A 15,044-nucleotide genomic window follows, 5' to 3' on the forward strand; every position below is an offset into this window, starting at 1 on the left:
TTCTTTTTGCAAGTAGTTTCAGGCCCAGTGAAAATAAGTGGCATTTAGAAATGGTAGTAAGTAGAATGAAAGGGGAAGGGGGGCAATATATTTTGCCTACTATGTATTGGGTACCTTGTAGATGTTCTACTTTAAAATAGGCTTATCATCCCATTGCATAAAGGAACACAGTAATGCTTGTCTCAGGACTCCCTAGCTGGTAAGTGGCAGAGTACTTTGGAACATAGGTCTATCCAGATCTAGTCTACTAGTTCTGCCTGCAATCCTTTTATGCACTGAAGTATCTGGCGCCAAATATCAGCGCTCTCTCTCTACCTCCTATCGATTACATGAACACCAACTCACTTCTCCAAGTAAAGGGATATACATGAGCAGTCCAAGGAGGCCTTAGAAAAGGTGAGTAGGGTTAAAAAGAGAACTCTTGATTTCAACCTCACCTCAGTTCAGGACCTATCCTTGGATAACTGAGGCTGTTTGAGAGCAGTCCTCCTCCTTATCGTTGGCCTCATTCTAAAGTCTGCCATCAAAGCCTAGTTGGGGGAGGACCTGGTGCTGTTCTGAGCAGGACCTATCACTCGCGTTCAGTGCCCATGGCCCTCACCTGCTTCAGAGAAGGAGATCACACAGTGAGGAAAGAGCGTCCAGCTATCGATCAACTCTTAATGCAACATTACTGGAACGGTTTCCTTGCTTTTGGTTGGTTTGTTTATTTTTATTTGTTTTTTAAAAAGACACTCATTTCATGATTCAAGTCCTTTTCAAGAAAACATAAATCAAGACAGGACATTAGAATTCATAGAGTGGAATTCAGTATAAGGAGGGGTGGTCTAGCTGAGTCATTATGGAGAATTGTGAGTCTTACCTATAAGACAAGCATAAATAAGGAACTTTGAAAAGGCTGATAGACCACAGTGGATAGCATTGTTATTTGTGTCTTAGGTAAACTATAGAAACAGTCAACAAAGAAACAGCCAACGAATGAATGCCATCAGGCAGTTAGAGGCAAACATCTCAATAAAAATGTGTTCTTGCCAAATCCTTTGTTTTTAAATGTGGAAGGACTGAATTTAAAAAGAAATCATACTCATTTTTCTCTTTCTTCTCTTATGATATCACTCTGGCACCTACTTTCATAAGAAAGCTAAGAATATAGTCCATTATACTAATTGCTCCAAGGGTCTTAAAAAGAAGATTATCTCCAATTCAATTAATCTTTGTGATAAATAATGCTTATTATAAATAATTCATTGAAAGGTGAAAATATTTTCTGTTTTAATAGGGCAAAACATCAGAATGAAGGACTAGTCAACTATGTATTAAACCTTATCATACTTTATTCAATATACAGCTAGTGGTACCTGACATTTGAGTTAGAACTCTTATAAAACAGAGCAGTCTAATAATATTGGTCAGTAGTTTTGGTCTCTGCATAACACATTTTCACTGGCTACTCCAAAGCTTGCTAAGATGTTGGATAGCAAATGGGAAAATATCACACCACAGACAATATTTACCCATTCAACAGGCAAAACAAGCAAATGGAACCCAGGCCTAGAATCCTGTAGGATTAATCAAGACAAATTATTTATTGTCTTCTGCCCAGGAGGTCCCATAGGACACGAAATATTGATTTAGGAATTTGCTGGGCGTGAATGTCTGTGTGTTGCAACTATGTTCTTTTATAGATCTTCCTAATATATGACAAAATGTTTCTATGTATGCTATGATAAGGCTGAATATGAAATTAACTCTGGCTATTTAATAAACATGAAATAGAAACACTAAACTCTTGTTATAATTACTAATTTGGGGTCATTAAAGTTCACTCCATGGCATTCTGGATTGCATAATGCATTGTTTATATCCATGCCCAGTTCCTCGCCTTCCTTCATCTCCGTACAACCTCTGCTGCGTCTCACAGGACCTGATTCCAGTCTTTCTGGGAATGGAGTTGGAGAGTCTGGGTATTCTTCATGGTTCACCTAGGACTTCTCAAAGCCAGGATGTTCTCGAAGTCAGGGCTCCAGGGAGGGGCGGAAGCTGCCAAGAGGAAGTTTGTGATGTGAAGAAGAGCAGGAGCTATTCATTATCTGAGCAGCAGAGGAGGATTCTGGAGCAATACTGAAGGGAAAAGAAAAGCCATGAAGCATAAGGAAGGGCAACGTGCAAAGTTATTTCATCAGCTAAAAATCTGCTCTGTGCCACTCTACATGCCCGTACAGTATCTGATATTAAAAGGGTAACACATTAATCCACAGCATTAGTATTTATTTATTTGTTTGTTTGCTCTACTCACTTGGTACTTATGTAAAATCAGCATAACAGTTACTGAATACTCTGGTGTCAGACTGTCTGGGTTCTAATACAGCCTTTGCTACTTTGTAAGACTATGATCTTAATGTCTCTTGGCCTCCGTTCCTCATCTCTAAAAGGAAGATAACAAAATTACCTCTCTTATAAGATTATTGTAAGGGAAAAATATAGATACATAGTATATGATTCATTATAAGTGTGTGTGTATGTGTGTATACACACTCACACACTACATAATACATATATATCTTTATATCTGTATTCTATATTCACCCAAAATGGTTGGCCTGGCAGGTATCTAAGTCAATAATGTCCAAAGGAATTATCAAATTCACATTGTTTTGTAGTTTCTATTAAACGTCTCACACCTGTAGGTCTTGTCTTCCCTCCCATCTATCTATAAGCTCCTTGAGAGCTGGGAAGCCATCTTATGTTTGTGGTGGCTGCATCTTTTTTGTTGTCCCATTTGTTGAGGGTTCATCCCTTCCCCTATTCTCAGTCCGTACGATTTAGTGGCCCATGAATCCGCTCTGGCCAATCATTGTTGCATTCATCTCGCCAGAGGGAGGGTATGAGACCCAACCTTGGATGTACAAGTCCTCCCCAGAGAAAGATTTGCTGATGTTTGAGATGGCTGGCTTCAAGGCTTTGTAAAGCTGCAACACTTAGAGTGGCCATCGTTGTCTCCTTGGAGGACACCCTGCCTGAGACTGGAGACAACACAGAAGAGCACGGAACCAACAGATGGAGAGAGGTGGCCCCCGAGGACATCGGTTTCAGAGGTTCCAATCTTGCCTCAAAGGAGTGCTCTTTGGATCTTCTAATTTTAGGAGGAAATAGATTCTGTCTTTAGTTTATTTAAATTAGTTTGTATTGGATTCGCTACCAAATTTTACTAATATATTTTCTTCATATCAACTCGGTCTGCATAATCCTCTTTGATGCCATTGACCCATACATAGATCAAGCCCCTGTGCACAGAAGACAACCAATATACAGTATACTTACTGCATGTAGTGATGAGTTACAAAAGTCGAGAACTCTCAAGACCCACAAGCCTATAAATTTAATCTCCTGTGCATTATCATACTCTCCCGGGAAATTCAAGTTCAGCTGAAGTGTGTCTTGACATAGGAACAAACCCTTTTGTTGAGAAACACATGATGTAGCCCCAAGGATCATTTTGGATGAACCTGATTTCTGAGAAAACTGCTTGGGGAGACCAGAAATTCAGCATCGGAAGAATCAGTTATGCTGACTTCCTTTCAACATAACTAAGTACAGGCTTAACTCAGTCCCTTAACCTCACTGAGCACCGTTCTTCATTCACAAAATGGGAAAATAATATTTACTTTACGGGGTTGATGTTGGGCTCAAAGGAGCTCATTTGATGTGTGGGCTAATTGTGATGCAGGTGTTATTGGTTGAATTTTTTTTCCCATGTACGCCTATTTCAATTGGTGATGGATTCATCTTCCCAATCATGAACCTTGTTTTTAAAATGGTTTTTCCCGTCAATAACAACAACAACAACAACAACAACAGGAGGCACATTGCAGAAGACTATATGTAAGCATATGTGATCATATCTGGATCTGGGATGGGACTTTTGTGAGAACACTCAGTGTCTTCCTCTGTAAAAGGAATGATTTAACTGCCACCTTATCTTCAATAATCCCTTCCGTTTTGCTATCTCAGGGCTCCAGAGGGCAGATGAGGTGTTGTGCTTAAGACAAATCCCTAACAGGCCCTTTGGCCATCCCTGCAGCTCAGGACCTGTGAACAGCCACTGCTTGAGGCGTTTGGGTGGGCGTGCCAAGAAGCACCTGCTCCCGGGTTCTCTTTGAATCTTGCTCCAATCCCCTCATTTTAAGGGTGTAGCTCTGCAGTCTCCTAGCTATTCCTTCAAGCGTGCTTTATGAGATCCGGTTTCAGTCCCCCGGTGGGGAGCTCTCAGGTCCCGTTACAATTCCCCAGAGCTCCAAGTGTGTGCCGGAGGGAGAGAGTCAGGGAGAGACCCAGTGAGGGGACCAGGCTCCTGGGCTCCAGTTACCGCCCGGCGCGGTCCCGGCTGCACACCGCCGAGTGAGTTGCGGGGCCGGGCAGCGCCGCGGCCCCTTTAAGAGCCGGGCCCAGGCCGGCCCGGGGGCCGCGGGAGCCCAGAGCGCCGTGCGCCGCGGAGGAGTTGGGACCAGCGCAAAAGTTTCCTCCCAACTCCGGCCACGCACGCCGCCGCCACCGCCCACTCCAGCCTGGGGCCTGGGGCCGACCCCGCCGCCGCCAGGGCCAGGGCCAGCGCCGGGGCCAGCGCCAGGGCCAGCGCCAGGGCCAGCGCCAGGGCCAGGGCTAGGGCCGGGCCGGGCCGGGCCGGCAGTTTCGCTTTGGTGCGCGCGGAGCAGCCGCCTCGGCCGGGCCCGAGCTGCAGCAAGAGCAGGAGGAGGAGCCCAGTCGCGGTGCCGCCGCGTCCGGCCCCCAACCCCTCCGTCCCCGGCCACCTGGGAGGTAGCTCTTCCCGCTGCTTCCCCCACCCCAGATTCCCGCCCCCCGGTGGCCGCCTCCCCTGGGCGAAGGGGTGCTGCTGCGAGCCCCGGGCCCTGAGGGGGCGCCGAAGAGAGGCGCCCCGGGTCTCCGGGCCTGCCCGTGCTGCGCGTCCCCCGAGAGTAGGGGCTGCACCGGTGGAGCCAGACACCTGTTCGGCCAGGCCCAGCGTGGTCGCCAGGGGCCAGGATGAAAGTGACCGTGTGCTTTGGCAGGATTGGCATCGTGGTGCCCTGCAAGGAGGGCCAGCTGCGTGTCCGGGAGCTCACGCAGCAGGCGCTGCAGCGGTACCTGAAGACCCGGGAGAAGGTGAGCGCAGCGCTGGGGGCGCGCGCGGGGAGGGAGAGTGGGGCGCGGCTGCCGGGCTGTCTGTCCACGAGCGCTCAGAGGCCAAGGCACCTGCCAGGTGCCCTGAAGACCTGGTGGCGACTCTCAGGGGACACAGAGCACTCAGGCAACTTGACTTGTCAACACCTGTGGCCACAACTTTTGAATGTTGCTGATATTAAGTGAACTGATGTCCTTGGGAGTTTGTGGGCCTTGCTTCTCAAAGGGTGGTGGGAGGGACCGCAGCATGGGAGTCATTTGGGGGTCAGTTAGAAATGCACAATCTGGCACCCTGATCGAAGTTCACTGCCTCAGTACGCTTTTACACAAGTTCGCAGGTGATTGGAATGACCATTGGAGTTGGAGAAGCACTGCTTTAAAAGTTGTTTGAAGGAATACTTTTCAAGGGAACTCTTGAAGGTGCTGCTGACCTGAGGTGTAAATTTTGACCCACCAAGGCCCGCCACACTTGGCTCTGGAGTTCGGAAGTTGATTGGTGCAAGTAACATACTGGGAAGTTGCAACTGATGGGGGCCTTGGAAGTTCAATCTCCCGACCTGTCCTCTCTAATTGACTGGGCAGGAACTTGGTGGAAGGATGCTATTTGCTTAAACCAACCTGCCTACATTTCCAGGGTTTATAGTTTAATGCCACACATTTCATGAGCATTTACTACCTATGTGGTCTGTGTCTTGTCCTGGATGACTATTGAAATGAAGACTAAGACTGTCCCTGAACTCAGAAACAAGAAAAACTTAAGTGAAGCTCAGGGAGAGTGTTTTTTAGAGTGGAATGTGTGTTCAGGAAAAACTTAGCAAGACGCTACAACTCATGTGAGATGTTTGGGTAACATGCTGAGCTACTGTGTATTCAGTGGAGAAGAAAGCATTGAAGGCATTCAAGTAGCACATCTTCTGTGCCCCAACCCTGCTGAAACAGGCACACATACATGCTTGCTCTGGAGGCCAACTGTTCTTTCGACATTTGTTCTCACACTGTGAGAACTGTAGAAATAGTGTGTTGACCAGTGTAATGATGGGAAGATGTAATTTCTTTTAATGTCTTATAGGCTATCTGAGGCATAAAAATAATTGTGTTCCTTCCAAAATATATAGTGTGGGCATTTAAGAAAAATGTCTGCACCTTCTGTGCTTCCACTAAAAATTAGTATACAGAAAAAGTTTTTACTGTGGACAAATACATGTTTGTGTTGCCTTGATCAGTCAAGCATTCAAGAATTGTTCAGTGAGAGGTCTGTAAATACATTCAATATAATATCCAAAGCTGAACTCAGTTAATAGAACTGAGGAAAATAAACAAAGTGGCCTATAAAACTATGAATATCCACCCTAAATGCTTTTTTCTTTGTTACAATAATGTGTGCTGTTTACATTGTGTAATTCAGTTAAACTGACATTTACACATGTAACCAATTGCCTTTGAAGTCATATTTTACTAACTTCGAAAGTAAGCTAAGGTTGATAGTAACATTATTCTAGACTAATTATTAAAGTAGATCTTATTGAAAGATCGTCTTAATGAAATGATGGGTTATTTTAATTTATTATTAAAAATAATTTATGCCCTAAAATCATATACATTATGATTAGAAATTTAGTACATGGAGCTAAGTAATAGAAGTAGCTATAAGCTTATAAAGGATACACAGGGAGCTAACTAGATGATATTTAATGTATTATAATGTGATCTTAAAAGGTGTTAAAAAGCTATTGATATTTCTGGACTGAAGGCATAATTTATAATATCACAGAACCCATAATGTAATTGTATTGATCCAGTTTACTATTATTACCAGACATTACATTTTTCTGTTTACATTTAAATGCCACATTCACTAATATATAAAGGTCACCTGCAGCTTATAAATTCTCCCTCCCTTCCTTGGCTTTTAAAATCTCAATTTAATATGTGGCAAGTGATATTTTTCCCTCCCCAAATATTCCTCTCCCATAGTTTCATTTTAAATAATATTGTAATCATAATAAGGCTTAACTAATACTAAATGGGATTCCTAATGGAACTAAAATGTCAAGAAATACTCTGACAAATTCCATGCTTTTATCCATTGAATTTAGAAAATAATGGGAAAAGACCAGAAATGTCAAAATTCAATTTGAAAAACAATTTGTCACAAGTGTACTTCTTTAAATCAGTAAGAACAACTTAAAAGGCTTTTTTCCCTGGACAGCCAGGTTTTAAACCCTGCGTGCGATAATTACCAACATGAATTGTGCTAACACTGTGCAGGCACTGTTCTAGGATCTTTACGTGTGTTAACGGACCTACTCCACCGGGGTAGGTACTGTTTTCCCCATTTTACAGAGAGGGGAAAAGAGATGGAGATGTGACTAGTACATGACAAAACTGGGATTTGAACCCAGGAACTGTATCTCTAGGTCCTTAAGCTCTTATGAATTACACAGCCCAGTAGGTTGTTATGCATTGGAATTTCCCCACCTAGTTTATTTTTTACAGTTTGTTTTAAAAGGCCATTCCATCTGCAAACTGCTACAATAACATAGCGATAGCAATTTTGTTTCTTGTGGAGAGGTGGGACATCTATAGTTCTTGATTATCTTTCACAGTACAGATCTGAGGCAAATATTTCAGGATTTGCAAATCACGTATGAAAAATGGTCCTCTTAGGCATCCAGGTAGAGAGTGCTGTACAGAAAACAAATTTGGTGGGAACTGAACGTAACTTAAATCGGTTTCTTCTGGGGCCCTGAATAATTTAGGTGGGAGAAAGTCAGATTTCAAGATTGAGGATAGATTCAAGGTTTCTAAAGTTTGGAGGGTAAGTGAAGGCCAAGGAGGTCATTCTGGATTTTGTATGCAGCAACAGAGAAGTGTCCACCTCTTGCTGAGAAAAAACCAGAAAAGACTGGTATTTGTGGAATGTGGGGAACCAGCTGAATCAGCATCAGATAAGGCCAGAAGTAGGTAGGATACTGAAGAAGCTGAGGACGGTTTTAATTATGCTCCGAAATCTGGCATGTGGACATTTCTGCTGCCTCTCCACGCCCTCCCATTTCATGTACTCTAATGGGGAGGTGAAGTGAATAATGGGCAAGAATTATGGGATCACTTGTCTTTGGATTCTGGTAGTTTATCAGTGTCCCGGGCCCTAAATCCAATTTAGTTAAGTAGTTAGTAGGGAGGAGATTGTCTTCTTAAATAGTCAAGATGGGGATCATTGAGTAATTAGTTTAATTTATCATCAAAATTACCTGTCACAGGTGAAGGGGTAATTGAGCCATATCCTACAGGGGCTCAACCCTGGCTGATTATTAGTCACCTCTAATTTTAACATTTAACGTTTTAAATAATACAAATGCCTAAGTTCCTTTCTCCAAGATTCTCATTCACTGGGTTTGGAGTGGAGACTGGATACAGGTATTTTAAAAAACATTCTAGGTGATTCTAACCCAGCCAGGGTTGGGATTATCACAGCCCTGACTTGTAGTTTGGAGCACTGTGTTCAAATGGTTTAGTTAACCAGGTGGAAGTTGGGCAGGTGTTGATGTCGGGTTTTCATGAGACTGCTTGCTGAGGTGATTATTAAAATCATCTAAGGGATGTATTAAAATGCAGAACTTTGGGCTTCTCTTGGGAAGTCTAAAGCAGGGCAGCCTTATAGAACTTACTGTGATGATGGAAATGTTCTCTGTCTGTGTTTTCCAATAGGATAGTCTCTAGCCACGTATGGCTAGTAAAGACTTGAAACATGGTAGTGCAACTGGGGAACTAAATTTTAAATTTTAATTAATTTAAATAGTCACAAATGGCTTACCTTAATGGACAGTTCAGGTCCCACGCTCCTCCGATGATGCCTCTCAGCTGCCTTTGCCAACCACTGGTCTAAATAAAGCTCATATCCCAGGCGGTCTTCAGCCTGACTTGCTTACAGACATTGCTATCTGTTCTGTTGAGAACTTTGCCATTGGAAAGGGATCTCTGCTACCTGTGGATCTTTCATATCTAGAGAGAGCCCTTAAAATCCTAAATCCTGTATTTAGACGCGAGCAAAACCCAGCTGAATTATAGAACAAGTTGAGGTCTGCACCTGACATGCATCAGTCTGAGGTATACATCCTCCATTTTTGATATTGGGTAGATGGTGGGCCAGCGAGGTGAACAAAACTCTGGACATTTTCAGTGAGATTTAGATGTTTTTGGATGAGCTCATCTAGCGTTATGGCTCCAAATACCACCTCTTTAGTGACACTCCAGATCTCTCCTTCGAACTCCAATATAGCAGATTCCTTGACACCTTTGCTTGGATGCTAGGGAGGCGCCTTACACTTAGCATGCCCCAAACTGAACTCCAGAGCCCCTACTCCAAAGCCCTCCCTCCCAGTCTTCCCATCTCATTAAATGATAATACCATCCTTCCAGTTGCTGGGGCCAGAGATCCTTGTAATAATCCTTGACTGCCCCTTTCCTCTTATGATCCATATGCAATCGACATGCAAATCATATTGACTCTACTTTCACAATATATCTAGAATTTGACCACTTCTCTCTGGCTTTTCTGTTAGCATGCTAGGGCCTGCCCCCCATCCCCCACCACAATGGACTTTAGTTTTTCTATTTATGACCCTGCTACAATCTCTTCTCAAGACTAAAGCTAAAGTGATCATTTAAAATTCTAGTCAGGTGTCATGTCATTCATTCTTCTATTCAGCTCTTTCAGATGGCCTATCAAGTGCTGCGTGACCTGGCTGCCTGTGCAGGACAAAGTCAACCGCCCTGGAACTGTTAGCCTTGGGCCTGCTTGCAAGGCTGGCCCTTTACTCAAATCTGGGAACTTCGATTTGTGGAGGGTTTCCACCATTCCCTGAAGAGAATGATTCATTCGGTCAAAACTGTTTATGCAAGCAATATAATTTGTGCTAAATACCTGCTCTTTTTCCGAGATTTTTGTGGATGCTAGTTAGAGGTAGGGTCTCTGTCATCAGCCCTCAGTGAAAACCTTGGACGCTGAGTCTCTAACGAGCCACCCTGGTAAACAACATGTCACATGTGTTGCCAAAGCTCCTTGCTTGCAGGGGTGGGTCCCCCTTGAAAGAACCCGTGGAAGCTCGCACCCAGTTCCCTCCAACTTCACCTGTGCGCCGTGTCCCTGTCCTACTTTTGCTTTCTCTCCTTGTACCTTCATAAATCATGGCTGTGAGAACGGCTGTACGTCCTGTGTGTCCTCCTAGTGAATCACTGAGCCTGGGTTGTCTTGGGGACTATGAGATACTATTTCTTACCATTCAGACTTCACCTCCACCCATCTCGCTCTCCCTCGTGCACACCAATGTCTTAGCTGTTACTCAGACACGCCAGACAGGCTCTGCCTTATGTGCTGTTCTTTCCACCTGAAATATTTGCCTGCAGTAATCCGCCTGTCCGACTCCCTTATCTTTTCTATCTTAAAAGATCGTTCCCTTCTCCACGAAACTTTCCTGACCACACTATTTATAATTATAACCCCCCCCAGTCACCCTCTATAGTGTTCTTTTCTGCTTTACTTTTCTCCACAGAACTACCATGCTGGTTATTTTAACCGTATTTGTTGTCTGTCTCTCCCCACTAGAATGTTAGTTCAATAAAGGCAAAGATCTGTATCTATTTTGCTCATTGTTGAATCCCTGGCTCCTATAAGAGTGCCTGGTATATAGTAGGCTGTTGATAAGTTTTTTTGTTCAGTAAATTGTTCTCTTACTATTATTCATTGCAGTTATCTCTTGCTCCATTACAAACTACCCCAAGATGTAGTAGCTTAAAATAATACCCGACAATACATGGAGAGGGCTCAGTGCGATGTTTTCTAGGTTTGGGATGTTCAAGATTGTCACCTGCCTTCACATGAAGCAGATCTAAGAGATATCACCTGAAACCAGTGCCCCAGCAAGGGTGGTTTCAACGGCTGGGGGTTGGCTGTAATGGCTTGCCTCGGGGGCCCATGTCTGGATCCTTGCTTCTTGCTGAGAGCTGGGTTCCTGGGTTCTCTTCCATGTAGTCTTAGCATCTGGTCATCTTCACATGGCCTCTTCCCATGGTTTCCCCAGCAGGACATTGAGACTTCTTACATGGCAGCTTAGGGCTCCAAAGGGTGCAAACGTGGAAGCTGCCAGGTGCTCTTAAGGCTGAGACCTGCAGCTCATCTGGCATGTGTTTTGCCACGTTTTGTTCACTAAAGCACGTAACAGGTTCAGCCTAGATTCAAGGGAGAGGGTTACACAAGAAGCTGAGTAATAGAAATTTAGTTCTTTGAAGATCCACCAATGTAACTGGTCACAAAGCCAGCCTTGGCGACAAAAGTATGAAGATTCATCAGTCACTGTCTCTAGTTTTGATGAGTTTCACAGCCTTCAGTGGGATGAGGCACACATGTGAAGGAGCCAGTGGCTCGTGTTTACTGGGATACAGTGTAGATAAGGAATGCTGTTTGAAACAGAAGATGTTGAAGCTGTTCTGACGCACGATGAGGGATTTGCCAGGTAGGAAGTGGGATGAGGCACTGCAGGTGGGGGGAGTAAAGTGGGAAGGCATCAGCTGGCTGACAGGGTTGGGAAGAGTTGAGCATAGCCCAGGGGGGAGTGGTGGTGCGCAGACTAACTGGGACCAGATTGTGACGGCCTTTGGGTGCTACCCTAAGGTATTTTCATGCTTCCTTGATGCAGTTTTGCTGTGAATTACAGATACATTCATGTTTTATTCAGTTTGCATGAGTCTAAAGGTATTTAAATCAACAACGGAGAGGATTTTAGAAAATTAGAAATTGCTGTTAAGGCCTCATCACGCACTTGATTAGCCCAGTACCCCGGTTCTCATAGCTTCCCCAGCTGCACTGCTTTCAAATAGATTATCAAGACCTGGTACCTAAAATCTGTGGTTTTCAGTCCTAATTTTTAGCACATTTTTAAAACTCTCTCTACCTATGAACTTTCCAGGATTTTAAAACATGTCTGTTCTCAGTCTTTGCAGGTTTTCCCCTAAATTCTTTATGTCCTTGTGTGCCGGTACATTAGGGTTCTTTCTGGCTTTGCTCTCAGTGGGATCTCATCTATTTCACGGCTTCAGCTATCCCTAAATACACACCTCTAGCCTCGAACTTACTGTGGACCCCAATATCCACCTGCCTCTGGTCTTTACCCCCTTCATGTTCCACATTCAGTTCAAGCCCAGCCTGTTCTCTGTAAATCTGCTTGTCCCCATTCTCCATTTCTGGTGCTGTCATTCACCTGGTGGTCTAATTCAGAAACCTGGGATGTCTTCATTCCTCGGCGAATATAAGGGGACCTCTCCTCCCTTATATTCTAGTTGGTCAGAAAGTTCCTTTGGTTTCAGGCGATTATCTCTTAGATCCGCCTCCAGCCCTGAGCCATGGCGTTTCTCTTTTCTACTGTGTAGAACTGCAGCTGACCCTGAGCTGACCTTTCTGCCTCTACCAGCTCTCAACTCCTCCAAAGCATTTTCTGTTGACAGTCTTAAAGCCCCAAATCTGATCATGTCCAGAGTACTGCTGGGAATATTTAAGTGGCTCCCCATTGCTTTTAGGTGAAAACCCAAACCTTGCTTACCTATCTAGTATCTTCTTTATCCCTTTATGCCCTTTAAATTCCACACACAGTTTAGCGTTCTTTCACCCTTTGCCCTGCCCCAGGTAAATCCTGCCCCTCCCTCGGGATAAGGCTCCATCTTCCTTTTCCTTAAAAATCTCCTCCCTCCCTTTCCCCTCTTTCTTGTGTTCCCAGAGCTCCCCACACTTGTGCTTTCATTTTGGACACTACCTCTTACATTCCTGTTTATTAGTCAGAGTGTTCTAACTTAACAGATGACCCCAAATGACTGGAGCTTGTCACAGTGAAGGGTTCTCTTTCTGGGTGGGAGGTGGGGCTCTGACCCACACAGTCCCCTACCTGCGTATCCCTTTGGCCTTGGGGTTTTCTGTAGATCTCCTGCACTGTGCTGACTGATGGATAAAGAGAGTGTGGAGGAGGCCACGGGAGATTTGGGGCCTGGCCTGGAAGTGGCAGCCATCACTTGTGCTAGCATTCCACTGGTGAGACTAGCCCACTTGGATTCAGGTGAGCAACTTGCCAGGCTCTGCCACATGCTGCAATCACGGTGTTTTCCCTACTGTGCTAGGAAGTATCTAAGAACAAAAAGTGGGTCTTTTTATTTTCCTACCCTGCTTTGAGCATAGTACCTGATGGCAGAGTATGAATACTATAAATCACAGGTGGCAAACACAAGGCCTGTGGGCTGAATCTGGCCCTCCATCTTGTTTAATCCGGCCTGGCACCTTGTTACTACCCGGCAGCAGCGCCGAGCTCTTGCTTAACTGTTAAGGAATAGTTACATTTATACAGTCCTAAAATTACATTTACTTCTTTGAAGGCAACTGCAAGGCTGATGTGGCCCCCGGTGAAAATGAGTTTGACACCCCTTCCATAAGTGCTTGTTAAATCATACTAAATTTCATGCCGCTTTTTTTCCCCATAAAAATGAGACTGGGCTTGTATGCAACTAATGTTTTGTAAGTTTGGAATCTGTATAGTTGGTATGAGTTTGCTTTTTCTAAAAAAAAGACTAAATGCAACTTATCTCTTGATTACATTCAGAGGCCTCCGCACATCCACACTTGCAGCAGGCGGTGGTGTGGTGGTCCATTGTGTCTGCCGCTCCGATTGTCTTAAACAAGAGCTTTACATTCTGACAGGTTGACTCACTTGTCATATTTTTCAGACTGAGTGCTCTGTAGTTCTAACTTTGAAAAGAGGAACATCATGTATCTGCTTCATGAAGATTTGTGAAATGCTGTCATATTTAAACAATATTTGATCTTCAGTATCCTATTCATTAATTTCACGGTGATTTAAAAAATGATTCTGGATTATCTCCATTTGCATGGATTCTTTATTTTTGAAAGGCACAGTATCTGTGTCTCAGGGGCTGCCAAATTAGGTCTGCTTCCCATCTCTGGGCTCCGCCATTCCTCAGATTGCTGGGCCCTTACTTTTTGGACTGCAATGAGATGGAAGTGTGGATACCAAGGGATGGCTGGTTAAGAAGGTTTTACTCAGTTTAGTCCCTATCAGATGCAGTGCCAAGTGTCACCCAGACAAATCCCCATTTTACTGCCCCAGTCCACTGCCTCCAGGTGAGGTTATTAAACTCAGCAGGTGGTCCTGGGCCCTGGAGGAAGAGCTGGTGGGGTCCACTCGGTAATAGAGGCAGATAACAGAAATGTCTGCAGCTCTTGACTAAGACGCTACCAGCAAGACCAGAGAAGCACATTGACAGGGGAAATGATCAGACACATCTTACTTGCTTTATGTGAGGCAGAAATTAAGGGTTTATGGGGAGCTCTAGTAATAGACTTCTGATACCTCTTTTGGGGATTTAGGGTAGGTTTTGACACTATTCTTTTATAGAGACATGAACCCCAGAAAGAGTGACCTCTAAACGAAACAGGTTTTTGACAAGGGGTATATAGATATAATTTATAGTCCTTCCTCTTTACAGGTAGGTGGCCTGTTTTGGGGAAGGGACACAGACACAGAGGTAATAGGATACCTAACTTTTAAGGATGATGGGAAAAAACTACTGTCCTTTAACACCATCTGCATCATATAAAAAGTACGTCATGTACTTAGTGAGGCTTTAGTCAGACCTCCAAGGAGCGGGTGCTTTGCTGTGGTTGCCTGTAACAATCACTTCAGTCGGAAAGAGAAAATTTAGAGAGCGACTTTGGGTCAGGCACTGTGTTTTGTGATGGAGATACAGAATAAAATAGATCCTCCATCAGGTTTATAGGCTAAAGGAGCAGAGAGAACAATGTAAATAAA

The 15,044-nt window shown here is 44.2% G+C and overlaps 1 protein-coding gene across 2 annotated transcripts in view; it reads left to right on the forward strand.

Annotated features, from left to right (window-relative positions):
• The first annotated feature begins 4,470 nt into the window (after nucleotides 1-4,470).
• The window catches only part of PARD3B (par-3 family cell polarity regulator beta), a 959,988-nt gene continuing 949,414 nt past the window's right edge, over nucleotides 4,471-15,044 (forward strand). For both annotated transcript variants that reach the window (XM_024564159.3, XM_053918986.1), the window contains exon 1: nucleotides 4,471-5,160. In XM_024564159.3, coding sequence (XP_024419927.2) covers nucleotides 5,041-5,160 — 120 coding nt within the window. In that variant the 5' untranslated portion in view covers nucleotides 4,471-5,040. The remainder of the gene's footprint in view (nucleotides 5,161-15,044) is intronic.

This window comes from Desmodus rotundus, chromosome 2, assembly GCF_022682495.2.
Source record: "Desmodus rotundus isolate HL8 chromosome 2, HLdesRot8A.1, whole genome shotgun sequence".
In the NCBI taxonomy this organism is placed as follows: domain Eukaryota; kingdom Metazoa; phylum Chordata; class Mammalia; order Chiroptera; family Phyllostomidae; genus Desmodus; species Desmodus rotundus.